The 20,643-nt window shown below is 44.6% G+C and overlaps 7 protein-coding genes across 7 annotated transcripts; 4 read left to right on the forward strand and 3 right to left on the reverse strand.

The window, feature by feature from the left end:
- Window positions 1–14: 14 nt before the first annotated feature.
- On the forward strand, window positions 15–4,200 carry L199_003101 (uncharacterized protein; the record flags this gene model as incomplete). The annotated part of the gene is made up of 18 exons (XM_064888837.1): window positions 15–108; window positions 169–387; window positions 444–537; window positions 597–930; window positions 1,000–1,138; window positions 1,192–1,281; window positions 1,335–1,505; window positions 1,565–1,716; window positions 1,769–1,819; window positions 1,869–2,039; window positions 2,098–2,211; window positions 2,268–2,680; window positions 2,723–2,804; window positions 2,866–2,932; window positions 2,983–3,086; window positions 3,140–3,232; window positions 3,292–3,407; window positions 3,468–4,200. 18 exons carry the CDS (start codon window positions 15–17, stop codon window positions 4,198–4,200), a joined length of 3,237 nt encoding a protein of 1,078 aa, XP_064744909.1.
- Window positions 4,201–4,782: 582 nt separating this feature from the next.
- Window positions 4,783–6,829, reverse strand: L199_003102 (uncharacterized protein; the record flags this gene model as incomplete). The annotated part of the gene is made up of 6 exons (XM_064888838.1): window positions 4,783–5,135; window positions 5,209–5,350; window positions 5,422–5,966; window positions 6,031–6,392; window positions 6,463–6,544; window positions 6,616–6,829. 6 exons carry the CDS (start codon window positions 6,827–6,829, stop codon window positions 4,783–4,785), a joined length of 1,698 nt encoding a protein of 565 aa, XP_064744910.1.
- Window positions 6,830–7,857: 1,028 nt separating this feature from the next.
- Window positions 7,858–11,201, forward strand: L199_003103 (uncharacterized protein; the record flags this gene model as incomplete). The annotated part of the gene is made up of 12 exons (XM_064888839.1): window positions 7,858–7,905; window positions 7,959–8,218; window positions 8,301–8,431; window positions 8,486–8,576; window positions 8,643–9,237; window positions 9,299–9,433; window positions 9,498–9,630; window positions 9,746–10,035; window positions 10,104–10,443; window positions 10,503–10,624; window positions 10,695–10,957; window positions 11,036–11,201. The coding sequence occupies 12 exons, from the start codon at window positions 7,858–7,860 to the stop codon at window positions 11,199–11,201; spliced, it is 2,574 nt and encodes an 857-aa protein (XP_064744911.1).
- A 216-nt stretch (window positions 11,202–11,417) lies between these two features.
- On the reverse strand, window positions 11,418–13,723 carry L199_003104 (uncharacterized protein; the record flags this gene model as incomplete). The annotated part of the gene is made up of 7 exons (XM_064888840.1): window positions 11,418–12,146; window positions 12,304–12,434; window positions 12,510–12,603; window positions 12,707–12,805; window positions 12,893–13,000; window positions 13,081–13,206; window positions 13,304–13,723. The coding sequence occupies 7 exons, from the start codon at window positions 13,721–13,723 to the stop codon at window positions 11,418–11,420; spliced, it is 1,707 nt and encodes a 568-aa protein (XP_064744912.1).
- A 390-nt stretch (window positions 13,724–14,113) lies between these two features.
- Window positions 14,114–15,288, forward strand: L199_003105 (uncharacterized protein; the record flags this gene model as incomplete). The annotated part of the gene is made up of 2 exons (XM_064888841.1): window positions 14,114–14,411; window positions 14,555–15,288. The coding sequence occupies 2 exons, from the start codon at window positions 14,114–14,116 to the stop codon at window positions 15,286–15,288; spliced, it is 1,032 nt and encodes a 343-aa protein (XP_064744913.1).
- Window positions 15,289–15,371: 83 nt separating this feature from the next.
- L199_003106 (uncharacterized protein) lies at window positions 15,372–17,277 on the reverse strand (the record flags this gene model as incomplete). Its single annotated transcript, XM_064888842.1, has 8 exons — window positions 15,372–15,832; window positions 15,903–15,978; window positions 16,084–16,393; window positions 16,456–16,545; window positions 16,608–16,669; window positions 16,737–16,828; window positions 16,901–17,152; window positions 17,217–17,277. The coding sequence occupies 8 exons, from the start codon at window positions 17,275–17,277 to the stop codon at window positions 15,372–15,374; spliced, it is 1,404 nt and encodes a 467-aa protein (XP_064744914.1).
- Window positions 17,278–17,944: 667 nt separating this feature from the next.
- Window positions 17,945–20,606, forward strand: L199_003107 (uncharacterized protein; the record flags this gene model as incomplete). Its single annotated transcript, XM_064888843.1, has 12 exons — window positions 17,945–17,960; window positions 18,017–18,123; window positions 18,203–18,217; window positions 18,304–18,331; window positions 18,405–18,482; window positions 18,564–18,696; window positions 18,762–18,825; window positions 18,890–19,153; window positions 19,295–19,364; window positions 19,420–19,855; window positions 19,923–20,430; window positions 20,502–20,606. 12 exons carry the CDS (start codon window positions 17,945–17,947, stop codon window positions 20,604–20,606), a joined length of 1,824 nt encoding a protein of 607 aa, XP_064744915.1.
- Window positions 20,607–20,643: the final 37 nt, after the last annotated feature.

Raw genomic sequence — 20,643 nt, forward strand, 5'->3', positions numbered from 1 at the left:
TACACACGTTGAACATGGGAGATAAAGAACCTCCCTTATCATCTATCAGCTCGCCTGATAAGATGAAGTATCCCTACCTGGCTTCACTCAACGCAGCTCAGCTAAAAGGTAGGTTGGATCAGTACCAAGTCAGTAATATCAGCTTATGGATTATCGTATGCTATATAGCTGTGACTGCCCCACCGGAGATACCACTTCAAATCCTCGCTGGTCCAGGATCAGGTAAGACCCGAGTATTGACCTCAAGAGTAGCATACCTGGTCCAGCATCATCAGTACAAACCTTATGAGATCGTCGCTGTTACATTCACCAACAAGGCTTCGAGGGAGATGAAGAAGAGGTTGCAGGTGTTGCTAGGGGACAAACAGGCAGACAATTTGGTGTTGGGTGAGCTATGACATCCTGCGCTCGGCGCAGACTGATAGCTTATACCAAATGATTAGGTACTTTCCATGCAACCTGCGCAAAGTACCTTCGTCGGTATGCTCAATTGATCGACTTACCGAATAATTTCGTCATCGCAGATGCTGAAGACTGGTGAGCTACTTGACTAATGTAGAAAAGATGAAATCAGCTCATAAACTTGAATGATCTAGCAAAAAAATCATGTCAACACTCCTCAAAGCTCGTAAAGAGCAGTTGGACGAATCACGAATGGCTCTCAAGGAAGGAGTAGTCCTATCAGAGATCAGCAAGGCGAAAGCTAAGGAGGAAACCCCTGATCAAATGGCAATTAGAGCAGCACAAGATCCCAATTCCTCGACATCAACTTTATCAATCATAGCTGAGCTGTATGGAGAATACGAGAGTCATCTCAGAGAAAGCAATTCACTGGATTTTGATGATTTGTTGGTATTTGGGTTGAAACTGTTCAGAAGTGCGCCGAGAGTGTTGGAGAGCTGTAAACATATTTTGGTGGATGAGTTCCAGGTGAGTAAACTCTTATATCTGTCCGAACCTGGATAGCGGTGACTCTAGCTAATGTACGTATGAATTCAGGATACGAATATAACTCAATATGAACTCATGAAATGTTTTGCGAAAGCCCACGGAGGAGTCAGCGTAGTTGGTGATCCGGATCAGTCGATATATGGATGGAGATCAGCAGAGATTGAGAATCTGAATAAGATGACGAAAGGTCAGTGATGAAATCCATCTATATGCAGCGAGGTCGAAGCTGAGTCCACATAGACTTCCCTGGAGTACAAGCTATATATCTCGAGGAGAATTATCGATCCACTGGAGCTATTCTCTCAGCCGCTCATGCAGTGGTGTCGCAAGGTATGTCAGCTCACGTGGAATAGAGATGCGTAAATAAGCTGATCGCTCTTTAGATCGTGCTCGTATACAGAAAAACCTATTCACATCTCATCCTCGAAGTACCCCCGTTACGCTTAAAGTCTTCAGTACTCCAGTCATAGAAGCCAGTTTCATAGCATGGGAAATCAAGAGGCTCATAGCTTATTCAGGTGGAACGTTGAATTATGGAGATTTCGCTATTCTATGTGAGCTCTACCGACCCTTCCCATCGCGATTCTATTCACTTGCTGATCATCCTGAGTAGTACGGTACAATGCCCTTTCCCGAGTAATAGAATCTGCTTTACAGAAAGATAGTATACCCAACAGGGTAGTAGGAGGACACAAGTTCTTCGAGCGGATGGAAATCAAGGATTTGTTGGCGTACTTGCAATTAGCTGATAATCCTGATTTTACAGTGAGCTGTCGCTTCCGTCCGAACCCAAGGCACGAGCTGACATAGGTTGCAGCCTGCATTTGTACGAGTGGTGAATGTGCCCAAGAGGTCCATAGGAGATAAGGTGAGCTGAGGTCGTCGCGGAGAAAGGAACCCAGCTGACGGTGTTTTAGTCTGTCTCGGATCTCCTAAACGCTGCTAAAGCTATGAAGATGTCACCTATGGAATTATCAGAGAGGATCATAGATGGTGAACCACTTCCCGCAGGTCTCAAAGCTGGTATTAAGAAGAATCTGGGATCGTTTGTAGGAGCTATCAGGAAGTTGCGACGAGCTGCAGAAAAAGTCAGTTAATTGCAAATCTCACTCTCCTTTTAACCAGCTGATCAAGTTATCACAACAGGGATCATCCGTTGGGGACCTCATTAGGCTTGTGATAGAGAAAACGGGGTATGAAGAGTATCTGAGAGCATCTCAGCAGGATTTCGACTCCAGATGGGAGAACGTACAGGAATTGGTAAGCTTTTTACATCTAACCTGCTCCCAATATCGGTACTGATGGCGCCTCTGAAGATTTCATACAGTGTAATCGTCTCTGAAGAGCAAGCGCGACTTTCATCTGATGATTTCCCAGCAGAGAGGTTCATGCCCGCCAATTCAGCTGCAGTTGAAGCTCTAGTAAATGTCGCTCAAGCGGAAGAGAAGATCAAATCTGAAGCTAGGTTACACCCTTTGTTCCGTCGGCAGTCGTCCGCAAGTGATGGTAGTAGGAGTCGAAGTCGCTCTGCATCGGTATCTGTCTCGAAGGGAAATGGGAAGGGGAAAAATAAAGTGGTGACTGGCAATGATGGAGTAATAGAGATATTATCGAGCGACGAAGATGAAATAGATCTCAAGCCTACGAAGAGTCAGATGAATGGTTTGATCCAGGAAAAGAAAGAAGTCACAGCAGAGATGGTGGACGACATGACAAATGCATGGGAAAAGTGAGTTCAAACATGGTGATACTAAATGCTCATGCGTTTCAGCATGACACCGCTGGCCTTCTTTCTGCAGACTTCAATGTTATCGACTGATACGGATGGCGGGGAGGATGATAAGGACAAACCTGTAAGTGGGAGCTGGATTACATTGACTAGTGACGAATATCTGACGGATTAGCCGTTCATAGAAAGTTACCATCACCACTGTACACGCTGCGAAAGGGCTAGAATGGCCAGTAGTCTTCATACCCGCAGGTGAGCTGGCATCAGCTAACCATATAGGCGATAGCTGACGATTGATGTAGTCGAACAAGGTACTTACCCTTCTTATCGCTGCACAGAAGCGCACGAGATAGCCGAAGAAAGAAGATTGTTGTATGTAGCCATGACAAGAGCTCAAAACTTCTTGGTCAGTCTTGTCAATCATTCCATCAGAAAGAGAGAGCTGACGATTCTGGGCAGACCATGTCGCACTGTCAATTCCGGATGATGGGAGGAGAAGAGAATGATAAAGAGGTCAGTGAATTCGTTGGGATGGTCAATAGGCATCAATCTGTAAGAATTCCGTATTTACCCTCAACTATGAGTATGTCACTGATGAGATTGATACGCAGGGTTTACTGTCCAGCACTTTACCCGATGTCGACTTAGCTGTCAGGAGATATATCTCAACCATGCTGTCTAGACCTCATCCGGACGAAGACGAAGCCAGAGAAATGGTAATGAAGCAGTATGTTTCTCTGACACATCAACATTTCGTGATTTCTCGGGCTGATAATGCACATTGCAGTGTTCGTGCTGCTCCACCACTATCTACATGGGATGCGCCCGAACCTCGAGATAAGCACTCCAACAGATTCGCTCGAAGGGAAGTCACCAAAGCCACTCGAGCAGCTGAATATTGGGCATCAGATATGGACGAATATGCTTTACCCTCTGACTCCAACTCTAGATCCAATCCGTATGCTTCAACTGTCCAATCTGGATTCACATCTGCTCGAGTGGGCTTGTCCTCAGCTTCATCTTCGATGAAATCAAGACAACCTGCTCCGGGAAGTGGAAGTAAGAGAGAACCCAAAGTAGAGAAAGAAATTGTCAAGATCAAATCTGCGAATAAGAATATACCTGAATTATTACCTTTTACGTTCGGTCAACCAGATCCAATCAAGAGTGATACGGATATAAATTCGTTACAGAAAGGAGGGATGGATAGTCTGAGTTTTATGGCTAATCTTGGATTACCTCCTGATACAGGGTTGACTATACCTCCTAAATCCAATGGCACCGGAGGTGGGAGGAGTTCGCCGTTTTTAGGCAGTGCGAGAGGGAGTAGTCCCAAACTGGGTTCTAGTCCTGCTTTAGGAGGAGGAGGAGTGAAATTGCCCAGTGTACCCGGATCGTCGTTGATCAATGGGCTTAATAGAGGTGGCGCTGCAGGAGGAGGGATGAACAGAGGGACGAAAAGATTAGGTATGGGTAGACCTGCTCCTTGGGGAGCCAGTAAGAAACCTAGAGAGGGATGACCTGGTCCGGCAGTTGGGGTGAATAATTCAATCCAATTCGATTCTGAACCTATAAAACAAGTCCAATTTCATTTTGGTGTAGCTATACTTTCAATCTGCATTATCACTGGAAAATTGTACTTCTAAAGGCTTTGTGTATACATCATATATCACACATATTTATATCCGTTAGTCATCTGATACGTTATCATTCATATCATGCATCAAATAGTGACCTTGTGATCAATCGGAGTCGGGCGTTTAAGAATTTGCGAGATGCCAAATTTCATAAGCAACCATTCTTGGACATGGGCTTTGCGACAGAGATTTGGCCAACTGCTATCGACTTGGTATTACACTGTCTTTGTGCACTTTGTATGCAGATCGATCACTGTGCTCGAAAGATATTTTTGTTGCGCATCAACGCGTTTTCTGCATCAGACATAAAATGGTACCTTCGAATTTTTTTTTGTATTTATAATTTTATTCACTTTATTTCCTATCCAAAGAGTATAGCTTGAAGCTAGCGAAAAATGAATTTTTTGTTTCCCAATCCGATCCGTTCCTTTGTCAATCACTTGAGACTGACGAGATGAAACCGAATCACCAGATTCTAGTGTTCAACAAGAGATCACCGTTATTCTCCAAACCCAAACAAGCTTTTAAGAACCCTTCCAAGGCGTTTCGTTGTCTGTTCAAGGAGTTTACAACGTCCGTACCGGGTTTGACCAAAGGTGCCTTTAGCATGTAAGAGAGTAAAGACAAAACACTGTAGAGAGGTTTGTACTCTGCTTCACCCTCGGGTTTGTAGGTAACTCTGGTGAGAAGGTCGGCGAGGATGGCGAGATCGAAGATCAAAGGAGTGGCCAAGAGGGAATCTTCACATTCGTTAAAGATGTTCATGACGTTTCGACCTCCCATCAAGAGTTCAGAGTAGTATTCGTCAATTGCTCGTTCTAAAGTCGGGCATGAATATCAGCTGGATCTATTGACAATACACTGCTTGTACAGCTGCAAGACAATACTCACTGGAATCACCGACAGCTGGAACGTGCTTGATGACTACGATATGATCGGGATGTTCACCCTTTTTGGTGACTTCACCAGTCTCAGCTGTAAGTTCAGCAGCGGTCTTGTAGAGAAGGTGGTTGGCAGCTACCATGTCGTCGACCTAGATGAGGTATCACAAACATCAGCTTGAACAAAAACCAACCTATCTTGTCATGAAGATGCTCCACTCACAACACTAGACTTGGAGATCTCCTTAGATCTGAATTGTCTTTGACTGGACAAGTTCTTTCCATCGTTGTTACCCAAATGGTTGTATGAACTGATCGAAAGAGGTTTGATACCGGCATTGACCAAGAATTCAGCAAGGACAGATTTGACTTTAGTTTGACCCGACTTAAAGTCATCTCCACCAATGAAGGTTTGGTTCTTCTCGGCTAATTCGATACATCCAGGAACGAAAGTGTTTTGAGGAGATCCATTGATGAATGGCACACCTTCCAAGATCGATGCGACGGCAAAGATGGTCGAAGGAGATACTTCCTCATGGGAATCTTTGATAGATGTGAGTAAGTTGTCAGAAGTATCGTTGACACCAGGGATGATCTCGGCGTATCGCTCGGTGTTGGCTGTCCAGAGTACGACGACTGAATCGAGCTCGTTATCGGCTTTGAACTTTCGGATATCGTTTCGGATATGGTCCAAATGAGCTTGCTTGTCGTCGCCGTCGATGAGGTTGTCGGCTCGATCAGCTTGGTTGGCAGCGATGAAGTCAGGGTCTAGGTGAAGCATCCGAATAAGCTTATTGTGTCCTTGAGATAGTACGGAAAAGCAAAAGCTTACAGTAGATAGAAGGTAAAGGTTGTACACCTTCCATATGAGGGATCAATTGTCTTTGTAAATCCCACTCCAAGACTTTAGCTCTGAGCATAGCTTTGTCCATAGGAACAGCTGAAATGTCCCATCCACCAATGACGAAGTCGTTGGGGTGAACCATAGGCAACATGTCGCTCAAGGGGACAAACACGTCTTTACCGGTTTCTGGATCGACACCAAGTCGGACAGTCGAAGCTCTGACTACAGAACCGATGTAGTTGGGTTGTTGAACGCCATCTTTGGTTCGCCAAGAGATTTGATGTTTGTTGGCCAAGTGGGTAGCAAGGACGGTGGTTCCATTGTTACCTCCAAGACCAACTAACATGAGACTAAGAAAGTGAGATAATAATCAGGTATCAGCTACGAGTCACAATACTGTTGAGATTGGAAAGAACTCACCCGACTTTACCAACTTTAGACTTGGTGTAGAACTCGTAAGTTTTCTCAGTCTTCTTGACCGAGAATTTCCCGTCGGCACCTTCTACTCGTCATTCAGATATCAGCTGTTTTCCTTCCGAGCCTTGGAGGGATTTCAAGCTGAGAGATACTCACTAACGACGTCCGCGCCCCTATCGGTGAACTTCGCTCTGATACCTTCTTCCTCATATTTAGTCGAGTCAGACTCAACCTTGATCAGACCACCTTCAGGTGATCTTCTCGCAGTCGCATGGACTTTACTCTCATCCTTGGTACTACCGTTGGTAGTAGTGGGAAGAGAGAAAGAGTCATGATGACCTTGAATAGGATTGAGTGCGGTAGGCGACATGTTTATAATTGTTTTTGATTTGTAAATTGATTTAACCCTAAGTATAGAGTGAAGGTAATTAAAGCGATATTAAAGCTGGGGCGGCGGTGTGTTTGATGCCGCTATGAGCGATGAGAGTAATGTCAGCTCAGTTCTCATGTTGTAGAGTATGGTGAGGTCACGTTTGAGAGACAAGTATGTGTGATGAGGAAGGATGAAAATGGTACCCACCGGTACGAGTTGTGAGCGCTGCAAAGACTGTTTGAGAACATATATAGATGCCCGTAGGCTGAGGATAGTATAAGGTGAAGTTTAGTAAAGCAGATGAAAGCTGTACGCAAAGATATACAAGAGAGTGGATTGAAGAAAGAAAAGAAAGAAGTGAAAGGAATATGGATTGTCTTATTGTTTATATACTGCAGTCGGAAAAAGAAAAGGGGGGTCTGCGTAGACCGATTCGAAACGGAATGTTCTGCTGCATCCTCGTGTTTACGTGTCACTTTCCACTTTGACGAGTCCCCAAAACGTGTTATCCGTCAACTTGGCCGTGACAAGGGTCCAAACCTGTGTGAGTAATGGATCGATGGCGTTTTTGAATCCATCTAATCGACTGTTCACTCTGAGCGTTATCTAGGTTAGACTAATCTCTCTCACCCATCTTTCCCCTTTTGACCCTTATCAAACTATCCCATCACACACGGGCCTCCTGTCTAGCCCCAGCCCCCCCTTTGGTCCTTTGATCCTGTGTAGCGTGTCCCTGAGAGACGGGGATAAGCATGCACGGATCTCATCTGATTTTGATTCCTTTCGCGTCCCCGAGAACGAGATCAGACCGGGATGATATCAGGCTCACTTGGCTGTGTCACCCGTGTCGGCGAGTCCCGCCTCCCGAACGGATCATACGAGTAGTCATGTCATCATCGTATAGACAGACGTCTCGGTGCCGTGAGATTACAGCTTATGCTTGCCTTCATCTGCCGTGTTATTGATTCATACAGGCTTGACAAGCTTGCTGGCCATCCACCTATATTGGCACAAGTTCAATCAATATGGCAGCTCTCAATAGGCTGTCTCAGCGGATAATCGAAAACTTCCAGGTATGTCTTCTCCACCCTTTTTAGCCAAGTCGCCAGCTCACAGATCAACTTAGGAAACAACAAGAGATCTATCGCTTCTCACGGGGTCCAACCCATCTTCCACTCCATACGACCTCAGCGATGATAGGCTCAAGGAGATCTCGAAGCTCTTGGAGAGTAGGATCGAAAGGGAGAGACTGGAAGGTATGAAGAGGATCATAGCTGGAATATCGAAAGGAAGAGATATGGAGAGTTTCTTCGCTCAGGTGGTCAAAAATGTCGTTAGTCAAAGTATAGAGATCAGGAAGTTGGTGTACATCTATCTGCTGAGATTGTAAGTTGATCTTTTACGCTATTGGTTCTATCATCTCTTTCAGAGATATAATGGTGATCGCAGCTAATGAGCTTGTGAATAGCGCTTCTACCAATTCAGATTTGCTCTTATTGTCTATCAACACTTTCCAGAAAGACCTTTCTGATCCTTCACCGCTAATTCGATCGATGTCCTTGAGAGTGCTTACGTCCATTAGAGTACCTGTCATACAAGGTAAGATCACATTTGCCTCGCGTCAAGCACTATATCTGACTTTTCATTTGGCAGGTATCGTCATGCTAGGTTTGAAGAAACTGGTTACAGACCGTAATCCATGGGTGAGAAAGACAGTAGCAGGTGGATTAGCGAAAGTGTATGAGTCAGTCAGCTTCTCCAGCTCCAACTAACATTTGATCACACCTGTTGATTATGGTTTCTGTTATAGAATGGATCCCAGCTCATTACCCCAGCTGATGGCCCTTCTTCAAACCTTACTTTCATCCCCCTCGCCTCTCACCCTCGGAGCAACCTTAACAGCATTTATCGAAATATGTCCCGACAGACTCGACCTCTTACATCCATATTACCGACACATCATCAAGCTCCTTGTAGATGCAGATGAATGGGGTCGAAGTGTCGCTTTGGGCGTATTGACTCGATACGCCAGAACCATGCTCGAACAACCTCCTAATTCAGGTTCGACTGACCCTTCTACCATCCAGACACAACCACCAACAGCAAATGGGAACGGCAAAGACGGAGAAGAGAGTGAAGATGAATTTTCAGGTATAGATGAAGATCTTGCGATGTTACTTCATTTCATTAAACCGCTCTTCCAATCCCGAAATCCTGCTGTGGTACTGGCCACCGCAAATGCTTATTATCACTTGGCACCTTCATCACATAAGATCATAGGGCAGGATCTACTAGTCAAACCTATATTGAGATTGGCGGGTATCTCGAATGATGAGAGATTGGGTAAAGAACACATAAGCGCTTTGACATGGGATGTCATTGCTTCGATGGTGGAAGAAAGACCAGTGAGTCGACCACACTGAAGTTGGTGAGGTGCAAAGATACTTATCATTGTGATGTGCATAGTGGTTGTTCGCGAAATACCATCAATCTTTTTACCTATATACTTCAGACTCGACATCGATCCAGAAATCGAAGTTACGTGCGTTAGTAGCTCTGGTCAATAAGGATAACGCTCAAGTATCAATGAGAGAATTCAAGGTGAGCTAACTTTTCGGTATGCTTCGACGGCTCAGCTTACAATGTTCTTGATTTTGACGCATAGCACTTTGTACGACTCCCTGAAGCAAGCACCGCCGAAGAAGCTGTCAAGGCGATTGGCTATGTAGTGAGGACTCAACCTGAAGTAGCCGCAAGTGGTTTGAAGAGCTTGATGAAGCTTCTCAAAAGTCAGTGCGGTGAGTGACTCTGAGTTTAATCTCCTCTATCATCACATACACATAACACTGTCCTTTCTAGCAATCATGGCTCGGTGCAGACTGTCTTACTAATGCCGGTCATTCACCCATATAGACATACTAGTGGCCCAAGCAGTCATCGTGCTCAAGTCCGTCATCCTCTCCTCAACATCCAGCCTTTCGTCAGCCTCAATACCCTCACCCCAGAAATTAGTCGCGAAGTTGACCAAACAACTAGACGGGATAACCAACCATAAAGCTCGAGCGTCGGTATATTGGCTTGTGGGTCAATTTGCTGCCTGCGATCCTTCGAGGGAATCAGAGAAGAAAGGTCTAGGATGGGAAGGTGTGGAATTGTGGGTACCGGATATCTTGAGGAAAGGTATCAAAGGATTCACAAACGAGGTAAGTCGAGTCAGCTTAAACTGCTGTCCAGAAGAGCCGCTCGGATAGCTGATGATGGATGTCATCAGTCTGCTCAATCGAAATTACAAATCGTCACACTCGCAACGAAATTACTAGTCTTATCACCCTCTTGTAATCAACTGAACCTCATGAGTGGATATCTGTTTTCGCTGGCGAGGTATGATGAAGATTACGATGTGAGGGATAGAGCGAGGTTCTTACATGCTTTGTTGAAAGGTGTAAGAGACGAGAAACCCACTAACACTAGTATTAGCGCTGAGCAAGAAGATGGACAAGGTGAAGATGAGGAAGAAGAGGATAGAGGTGGAGTGGTGTTGAGAAGGGAACAAGTCAAAGTTGTCATATTGGGTAAAAGGGAGATCGGTGACGGTATTTCTCAAGAGAATTGTAAGTCAGCTTGCATCTGGACTTCGGTATTGGATCATGAGCTGATATAATGGGTATAGATCAAGGTAATGAATACCAAGTAGGATCTATGTCAAAGATAGTAGGCAAGAAGTTGAATGGGTATGAGGAAATACCAGAATGGACGGATGATCCGACAGATTCGTCTTTAAGAGATTCAGAGGTGAGTCATATGCGATACAAGACCCCCAGTATGATAGTTGATCTTGGTTTGATTTGTTGCCTCGCTTTAGTTCGAGAACCTTCAACCTCCCACACCACTTCCTGCACCTACACCCACATATCCTATTCCACCTAATTCGTCTCAAGCTGTCGGTGTGGTCCGTCAAGGTATTTCACCTGTTGGATCTTCCCCCGCTGGGTCGTACCCTCGTACACATACTCCTTCGTTAGGTACCAATACGGCAAACGCAGCGCCGAAAGGCAAGTTTAGGGATTTAGACGCGTTCTTGAATAGTGAGAGTGAAAGTGGCGATGAGTCAGAGGAGAGCGACAGGTGGGTACCTCATAATTTGTGCGACGCTCAGAATAGTCTGTTAATCTGCTGATGAATAATGGTTTGATTTTTTCACAGCGACCATTCACCTCCTGCTCCGAGAGCTGTCACTGCTCCTCCCCGAAGTGCAATCGTACCAGAATACGATGAAGATACCTCTGAAGAGGAGACGGACGATGATGGGACTGAAAGTGAGAGTGAGAGTGAGGATGAGCAAGATGAGCGGGCGGCGTTGTATCGATAGTAAAACCTGGCGTAAGTCCTATGCCATATATAGGAAATGCATGTGATGATAATCGATAGAAAAAGACTATATTTGGTCATTGCATCATTGTACCTCTAGATGATAATTGATGGATACCAATCATATTGAGATTCCGTCTCGTCGGTACAAGATAAACTACCAAATGTGAATGCATCTACACAGTTGATTCATCTTCTATACCTATCTATCTATATCCTATGCTCTACCTAATTTCTCTTTCAAATACCTAACCACATCTTTCAAATCCACTTCCTCACCTTTATTGTCCTCCGCACCCGCCTGATCTTTACCCAACTGAGCTTTGATCCTCACTTTGCCTTCTGCGAATTCCTTTGGTGCGAGGATCAATACATAGGGTATCGAATCGTCATCAGCCTGTTTCCATTGAACAGGTGGTTTAGGATTAACTTTAGGTGAGAAGGAAGTTTTGATTCCATTATCCCAAAGTAACGTAGCGATCTCCATCCTTTTCTCTAATTCGATTCCTCCAAGACCCAGTACGAAAACTTCAGTTTCTTTACCTCTTACTTTCTCCTGAGTCTGTTTCCTCCTCATTTCCATTATACTATAAACTCTTTCTACTCCTACTGATACTCCTACACATGGTACTTGCTCGTTCATCTTCTTACCGGCTGATTCGGCGAACATCCCTACGAGATTATCGTATCTACCTCCTGCGGCTATAGATCCTACTCCGATAGTAGATTCGTCAATCCCATCTTCGTTGATCACTACATTTGCATCAGATTTCGACTTGGAGGATTTGGAAGGTTTACTGGAGCCGGACTTGGTGGAGAGCTCGGAAGATGGAGGAACAGATGGGTTGGTTGATTTAGTGGGAGGAGCGGAAGACTCGTGGATGGCTTCGTAGATTATACCGGTGTAGTAGTCTAATCCTCTAGCTAAGGACATATCGAATGACATCTGGTCATCGCAAAGCAGAATCAAATCAGCAAACGATCTATGTCACCTGAGACGAGAGTAGTATGGGTGAGTAATCCACATCGACACAAGAGTGATTTGGTAGAAAACTTGTCCAAGAAGGTAGATGTCTGAGGCAGACCAGATTCATCCAACTCACCTTATCCAATACCTTGTACACTTTCAGATATCTAAACAAAATCTCCATATCTTCTATACCTTGCTTGGCAAGTGGTATACCCATGAGATCAGAGTCAGATTTAAGTTTCTCCAACACATCGTATCCAGGTCCTACAAAACCTATCAGTCAACTTCATCCAGCAAGGCCGAAAATTTACTATTAGGTACGGCGGTAAGTTGACTTACCCTTCAATCCCACGTATTGGCCAATCTTATCGGCTACTTTCTCATCCAATCCCTTTTCCACTGTCATTTCCCTCTTGACATCTGACCAAGGTAGCTATATATCAAATATCATGATTGGATTAGCGATAAGCGATTAAACTCCTTCATCTGTACATATGTAGATGAACGACGAGAGGCTAAATCACTATGTCACCCACCTTATCAAGCTTATCCACGGCCGAGGAGATAGATCGAGTCTTGTCCGCAGGTACACCGGCCAATTGGAAGATACCATCTAAGATTTTTCGGTGGTTGATCTATCACATGAAATCGAGACCAATGTTCGTGAACGTCAGTCAGCTTTCATGTTCAAGGAAGGGCAAAAATACGCGATGACTACTCACCTTGACGGTATATTGACCTATATCAAGGGCTGTCAAAGCTTCACAGAGGATTTTGAGGATTTCAGAATCGTATACCATCGGGTCACACGTTCCAGCTATGTCGATATCCTGAATGCAGCGATCAAGAATCAGTATTCAAGCTTGACCAGACAACATGGCGGAACTTTATTTGACATTTGACCACTTACACATTGGTAGAACTCTCTCATCCTTCCTTTAGTCATAACCGGTTGATCTCTCCTATACACTTTTCCGATATGATATCTCTTCATTGACGTTATACCATTCATAGCAACGTATCTGGCAAATGGTACCTATTGACCGTACATCAGGATCAGAACGATCATTGTAATCTCTAGATTCCAAATTGAACGAAAGGGTCATTGAGATGTTTTGGTTGTTTTGACCTACAGTTAAATCATACCTCAAACTACACAATTCACCTCCTTGATCACTCAAATCATAAATCAATTTACTATCTTCACCGTATTTCCCCGCTAAGATCTCTTTCAGTTCAAATACAGGTGTGTCAATCGTACTTGCATCATGTTTCAAGAAAATACCTTCTAAAGTTGAGAAGATCTTCTTCCTCAGGAGGGCGGCTTCAGGTTTATGGTCGATAGTTCCTTTTGGAGTTTTCAATACGAAATTCGATGCAATACCGGTCGAAGCTTGATCTTTGGTTAGTGATTTGAGCTGTTCTTTCAGAGCTTTCATGGAGTTGACTTCGGCCGAGGCATCTTGTTTGGATACCTTGAGTTCTTTGATTCTGTTCTGGAGAGATAGGATCTCTTCGTTGATTGATGCGATGGTTGCGGATGAAGACGACATTCTGGCTGATGTAGCTGATCTGAAAAAGAGATTTCCTGTGATAGAGGGAAGAGAATGCCTGGATGTTCGTCTCAGAAAGGGAACGAGCATACAAGCTGCTTGGGTAGTAGGACAATGATAACTTTATGCAGAAAAAGTTGAAAAGTGCTCGAAAAGATCAAAAAGACTCGAAATCACCTGAAGCTTGAGCGTCATTACAAGCAGACAAGAAATGATAAGATATCAACGGAATGAGTAAAACACGTAAAATCCACGTCATGACCGTTTCAAGATCCGTCGGAAACAGGGGTTTGTTGATCCGAAAAGTTGGAATCTGATCAACCGTTGTAGAATGATACAGTAGAATCTCATGAGATTAAGCATTCTGTGCAAGCATCAACCCAAAAAATCATGGGAATAAGCCCAACATCCTCGCTCACGAGGTTAGTCCGTACGGGCAGGATACGAATACCGGTATCGTCTGGCAAGAAGTATTCAACAACTCAACCAGACCACGTCCAAACGTTACTTCGTAACTCCGAATTAACCGAGGAAGACGCGGTCAACGAGCTGCGATGGATCACTCAGGAAGTACGAGAGAAAGCCATCAGGCAGATATCCAGAGGTAGGATGCCAGAGGTGGAGGAGGATAGTATAGCTAAGAAGGTGGAGAGGAGGGGAAAAGGTGAACCGATACAGTATATATTGGGTCAGTCATCTTCCTCCATCTGATACAATTCTCTTCATCATGTCATGAATGAAGGTCGTATAGTCCAATGCTCGGCGACCATCTGCAAAAGACTGATATCTTACATCTGTCATCTTACTAATCTTACCTTGTATGGTGAATAGGAACAACCGATTTCGGTCCTCTGACAATTCAATGCCGTCGACCCGTCCTGATCCCCCGACCCGAAACAGCCCATCTAACCCAACAACTATCCTCCCTCATCCTCTCATCTATCCCTCCATTAACCTCAAGAGATCGACCGAGTGCACCATTGAACATCCTAGATCTATGCTCCGGTACAGGATGTATAGGTTTACTCTTAGCTAAATTGAACCCTCTTTCTAGTGTGACGGGGATAGACAATTCGCCAGTGGCTGTTCAGTTGGGAATGATCAATGCTCGTGATTCCCATTTGGATGATAGGGTAAAGTTCAGATATGGTAATATGTTTACAACCGATCCAACAAGTTTGTTATCTACCGGTGGAAAGTATGGATTGATCATATCGAATCCACCTTATATCCCTTACTCGCAATATCAAATTCTTCCAGCCAGTGTAAGAGAGTACGAATCACCAAATGCACTACTAGGTGATGGTGTAGATGACAAGGAAGGAAAAGGGTTGAAATACTATGAAAGGATTGCTGAGATCTTACCTGATCTACTACTTGGTCAAGAAGAACTAGAAGCGAAGGGATGGAAAAGAATTCCAAGGCTGGCATTGGAAATTGGACAAGGTCAAGCGGGAGATGTGGTCGAAATAGTGAAAAGTAGTAAAGGGGGATTGATAGGGAAGATGGAAGTTTGGAAAGATCAGTTTGGAGTAGAGAGGATGGTAGTAGGATGGGGAAAGTGAAATGATCTGTACGAAAAGTAACATTCTTAGACAGGATTGTGTACCGCACACCTAAATGATCTATTGTATGCATCTACGTGACATTACTCCGTCTTACCCTTCTTTCTACTATTAACCTGCGTCCTCGCCAACCCGTACACTACGACTAAACATCCCGCCAACGTCGCATAAGCCACTGTGGGTCCTTTGACCCAATAGATCGAACTAGCCAACAATGGGCCTACAGCTCTGCCTAATTGACCTTTCGACCTGAATCCACCTAGGGCTTTACCTCGTTGCTGTTCATCCACTAGAGATGCAGCTGAGGCTGTCAAGCCAGTGACGACAGTTGCGGAAGTATATGAAAGGCAAGTCGCGGATGTGTACAATACTATTGTGGAAATTCGAGAGGAAGATACGATAGAGGAGAGAGGTAAGATCGATAGGAGGGAGAGAGCGAATACGCATGATAGGATCCCGAATGATGCGACGCGAAGCTCACCGAGACGTGAGAGGGACGGACGGACGTGGCGTGCTTGAAGCAGGGCAGATAGAATACCGATGTCTAGGTAGAAGAAAACATGATCAGTCAGCCAGAGGAAGAGGACCGTAGACCGATAGTGAGAGATGCTCACATGAGAGCAATCGTCCATTTTGAGCATTGGAAGCTTGGAATAGATCATAGGTAAGGAAAGTCAATGTAAATTCGGCCTGAGCAATAATATTGTCAGAGTTAGCATCTGCAGAGCAACGAACTCGTCTCAAACATGAGCGTCAGAAGTATATAGTGAAACATGGGGTTGAAATGACACTTACACCCGAGAAGAACAGCAGAAACAGTCCGTGTAGCCTTCCAACAAACCCCAACTTCCTTGATCTCTCCTCAGCAGACAGCTTGATCTGACTATCTTTCGTGTCTTTTTTCTCATTCTCTTCAGTCGTGTCTTGAGATATTTTCCATCCTTTGGTTTCTGGTAATTTAGCAGCCAGGTACAGTGTTTCTACCAAAAGAAGTACCAGGGATATCGTAGCGGGTAAAGCATATATATTCAATTGATTTTCGGAAGAAGATGACGAAGAGGGGAGAGGGAGTGGTTGGGAAGCGAAATAAGCTCCTAATGATGGACTACGATCATCATCAGTGATACTGTATATATCTATGAAGTACGATAAGTAGATGGAACATACCCTAAAGTGAAACAGATGGAAAATGCTATTCCGACCAATGCTAGACTCTTTGATCGGGTCGAAGGGGTCGTGACATCACTTATGATCGCTCTGGGGTGCGAAAGATTATTGTTGGCGTGGGCATATAACAGCATATATGGGTGACCACCCACGTGCTTAGCTGGACATTCCCTTCACTTAATCCTCCCACAAGTCTGGACAAGAGGAATGATGCCTAGGTGATCAGAAAACGTCAGTCGATTTATTGCAGGCCAGAAAGATGACTCGATTACTCAACTCACAAATGAAGTAGATTGTATCCAAATGAACGCAGATAACATATTACCCATCATAGTAGCTAACAATACTTTCTTTCTCCCGTATTTATCAGATACTAAAGCACCAAATCGTCTTCAATTCAGCTCCTCTGCCGTGCTTGTGATGAGTAGGAGGGGTGATCACTTACAGCTTCCCAACCAGGGACTTATCAAACACTGACAAAAGCTAAATAAACTTCCCATAGCACCTCCCAGCAACACTACATCCCATTCTTTCTTGCCTACATCGGACAATTGAGCGGTGGAAGAGAAAGAAAGCAAAGTAGCTCTCCACTTCCTACTCATCCATAACAATTTGGAAAGCAGAGAGTCGGGTGATGAGTCCAGCTGAAGGTACCAAGCTGTGAGTCTAGGGAAGAGAGGGAGGGGTATTGTAAATGCTAGAAGCATACATGTGAGACTGAGCGGTTTCCATATGCCATATGTCTTCGATATCTATCTCACCTAGTAGATCCAAGACCAAAGCGAAGAATACTATCTTTACTATACTTTTTGATTCGGCCATCTTTCTTTCGTACTGTTCGGCGTATCAACTAGTGGAGAATGATGCTCTAGGACACAGAATGACGATGAAAATGAGCACGTGAACGAGACGAAGTCTCCATCCACTTTGTAGTGCTCGTGCTGACCTGATACGTTTTACTACCAACATGAAACACCATTGCATCGCACATCCGTTTCCAAGGTGACATTCCTAGCTCATTTAGACCTGACCTCCACCTCAACTCTCCTCGGCAAATTACGCGTACAAAAAGAAATCAAAAAGTTATATGGAAGATTGCCGTGACATCAGAAGCCCATAGTGCGGTGGCATCGACATCGTGTGCTGCGTTCAGCAAGCTGAAGAGGCAGGTTCACCAGCGGGAAACATAGGGTAAGAAGCAAGGGAACGTATTCCCATAACGCTTCTTACAGCGTTAAGAACAGATACTACACATGATCTTAGCCAAAAGAGGCCAGAGAGGATAAAAGCATCACCATGCTGAAATGGTGGAAAGTACCGCTTTAGCGACCTGTGCATTCGATCAAACGTGGGAAACACGTGCAAGAGCATGCATGCTATGACGCGAGGCTGTCAGAGACGTTGCTGTTGCTGTTGCATGGACAGCTTTCATTGTTGGGTGAATCGTGCTTCATGTACTATGATAATTCAACATACCCAGCAAAGAAAGATGGCGTACAAAGCTGGTGAGCTAGCAGACAGTCAGCAATCACCACACGAGCAGCTGACGTGCTTCCCATAGGCCCCATATACCCTTGTAACCCTGCTACGGCCAGGTCAGAATCAACCAAACTCGGTGTAGATCCCAAAGGTGAGAAGTTGATATATACGAATGGTAGAGCTGTGATAGTGAGTTCATCACAGATCATACTGTATATATTGTGTGTTGATGACTCCTGCTGACTTTTGATTGGTTGTATATGGATAGATACGAGATCTCAACGTTAGTGTTTATCTGTGTTCACTTCATCCTTAACACAGCATGATCAGCAAGTTGAATGCACTGATTACTCTGAATTATCGATACAGCATACTGGATTATCTCACGCCTATACCCGTAAGTAACCATCGGCTGCCCGTAGCATGATCGACTTGATTCTCAGCTGACCATGCTATCGATCGTCGTTCAGAGCACACAAGAGCAGCTACAGTAGCTCGATTCTCCCCTTCAGGTTACTATGCCGCCTCAGCCGATGTATCCGGTGAAGGTGAGTAGAGGATTCATTCAAAATATCCCGATTTACCTTTCAGCATGCATATATCCTTGCTGACCGTCGATCTGTCTATAGTCAGAATATGGGATGTCACTAATCCCGAAAATAACCTAAAACTCGCTATTAGACCATTGTCGGGTAAGATCAATGATTTAGCATGGGATGGGGAGAGCAAGAGGATCATCGTTGGGGGCGAAGGTAAAGACAAGTAAGTGGCTGCATCAGCTGTTCTATCCTTGTCCTTCTAATTTCTGATGAACACATATAATGTAGGTTCGGCGCTGCATTCTTCATGGATTCAGGATCATCATGCGGTGAAATCACTGGTCATTCCAAGGTGAGTACATGGTAATTCAGAGGATACCCAATAGCTGAACGATCCTTACTGCATTTATTCATAGCCTATCAACGCCCTGTCTATCCGTCAACAAAGACCTTTCAAAGCTATTTCCGGATCAGATGATAATTCTGTCATTTTCCACTCTGCTGTACCATTCAAATACGATAAGATGATCAATACCCATACGAGATTTGTTAGGGATGTTGCTTTCTCACCCAATGGGGATCTTTTCGCTAGTGTCGCAAGTGATGGGAAGCTGTTTTTCTATGATGGGAAAACTGGTGAGACTAAGGGTGAAGCAGGAAAAGAGGGTGGTAGTTCCTTGGTGGGTGGTGATTTCAGACGTCGTTCTTGCATTGAAACGGGTGATTGACTGGTGTAATTACCACGATACATCATTTCGGACCATTGCAACTTCTGTACATCTCGAAGTGGATGCCGTTGCTAATAATTGGTTATTTCACAGATGGCCTGCTCGTGGAACCCCGATTCTCAATCTATTGCTACGGCCGGCGCGGATGGTATCGTGTCGATATGTAAGTCACCACCAAGTCATCTATTCATGATTGCGCTAAACGAGAATCTTGACAGGGGACGCATCTTCACTGAAATCCACTCAGAGCTACACCGTCGGCTCGGATGTCCAATCTCAGCAGAACGGAATTGTCTATGCCGGTCCCAATTCCCTTGTATCCATCTCTTTGTCAGGTGTATTGAACATCTTCGATACGAGAGAATCCTCTTCGACCAAATGGCGTACGTTACATGGTGCTACCAAAGCTATCACGGCATCTACCCTTTCAGGTGATAATGAGAAAGAGGCTACATTCTATACCGGATCTTTTGACGGTTCGATCAAGAGGTTCGATATTGGCGAAAGCTACGGTGGAGACGAAGGTAGATGCGACGAAGTGCAGGGCACGGGTCATACAGCCAACGTAGTCGCGTTCAGCACAGATGACAAAGGCAAGGTCTACTCGGCTGGATGGGATGATAAAGTCGCTTCGATCGATGGTCAATCTTTCTCGTAAGTATCACTGCACCGCTTTCCATCTTACTGTCCATGTTCGAAGACTGATAGATCTATAATTTAGATCCACTTCGTTACCTATCAAAGCTCAACCTTCCGGAGTTGCCGCTACTTCCAATGCGATCTACGTAGCCACCTCATCAGGTTTGGAGGTGCATCCAGCCGGTTCAAACTCTACTTCCTTACTATCGAAGGAAACCGTAACAGCGGTTGCAGCACATGGTGGACCGAACTCAGATTTAGTCGCATATGGAGTAGGTAAGAAAGTGATATTGTCATCTACCTCACCGGAAAAGGAATTGGCTACGTTTGAAGATAATAAAGGAGATGTGTTGTCTTTGAGATTCACGAAAGATGGAAAGTACCTAGCTGCTGGCGATTCAGCAGGTAGAATCATTTTGGTTGATGTAGAGAAGAAGAAAGTGACAGTCTCATCAAGATGGACTTTCCATACGGGTCGGATCGTAGATTTGGCTTGGTCGAAGAGTGATAAGCGCCTAGCATCGGTTGGGTTGGATGAGAATGTGTATATTTGGGATAGAGAGAAGGTAGCGAAGAATATCGCTATCAAGGTGAGCTATTTTCCTGCAGTGATAAGTTAACCATGAAATGAGTTGGCTAATATGTCATTCATCGAATATAGAACGCTCATCCTGGTGGTGTGACTGGGGTTTCATGGCTGGGAGATGAGAAGATCATCACAGCTGGTTCGGATGGGATAGTGAGAACCTGGACTGTACCTGCATAGAAAAGAAATATTTGTAAATAGAAGTTTAAATGTGAAA

The sequence above is a fragment of the Kwoniella botswanensis genome, chromosome 1 (genome assembly GCF_036426115.1).
Source record: "Kwoniella botswanensis chromosome 1, complete sequence".
Classification (NCBI taxonomy): Eukaryota; Fungi; Basidiomycota; class Tremellomycetes; order Tremellales; family Cryptococcaceae; genus Kwoniella; species Kwoniella botswanensis.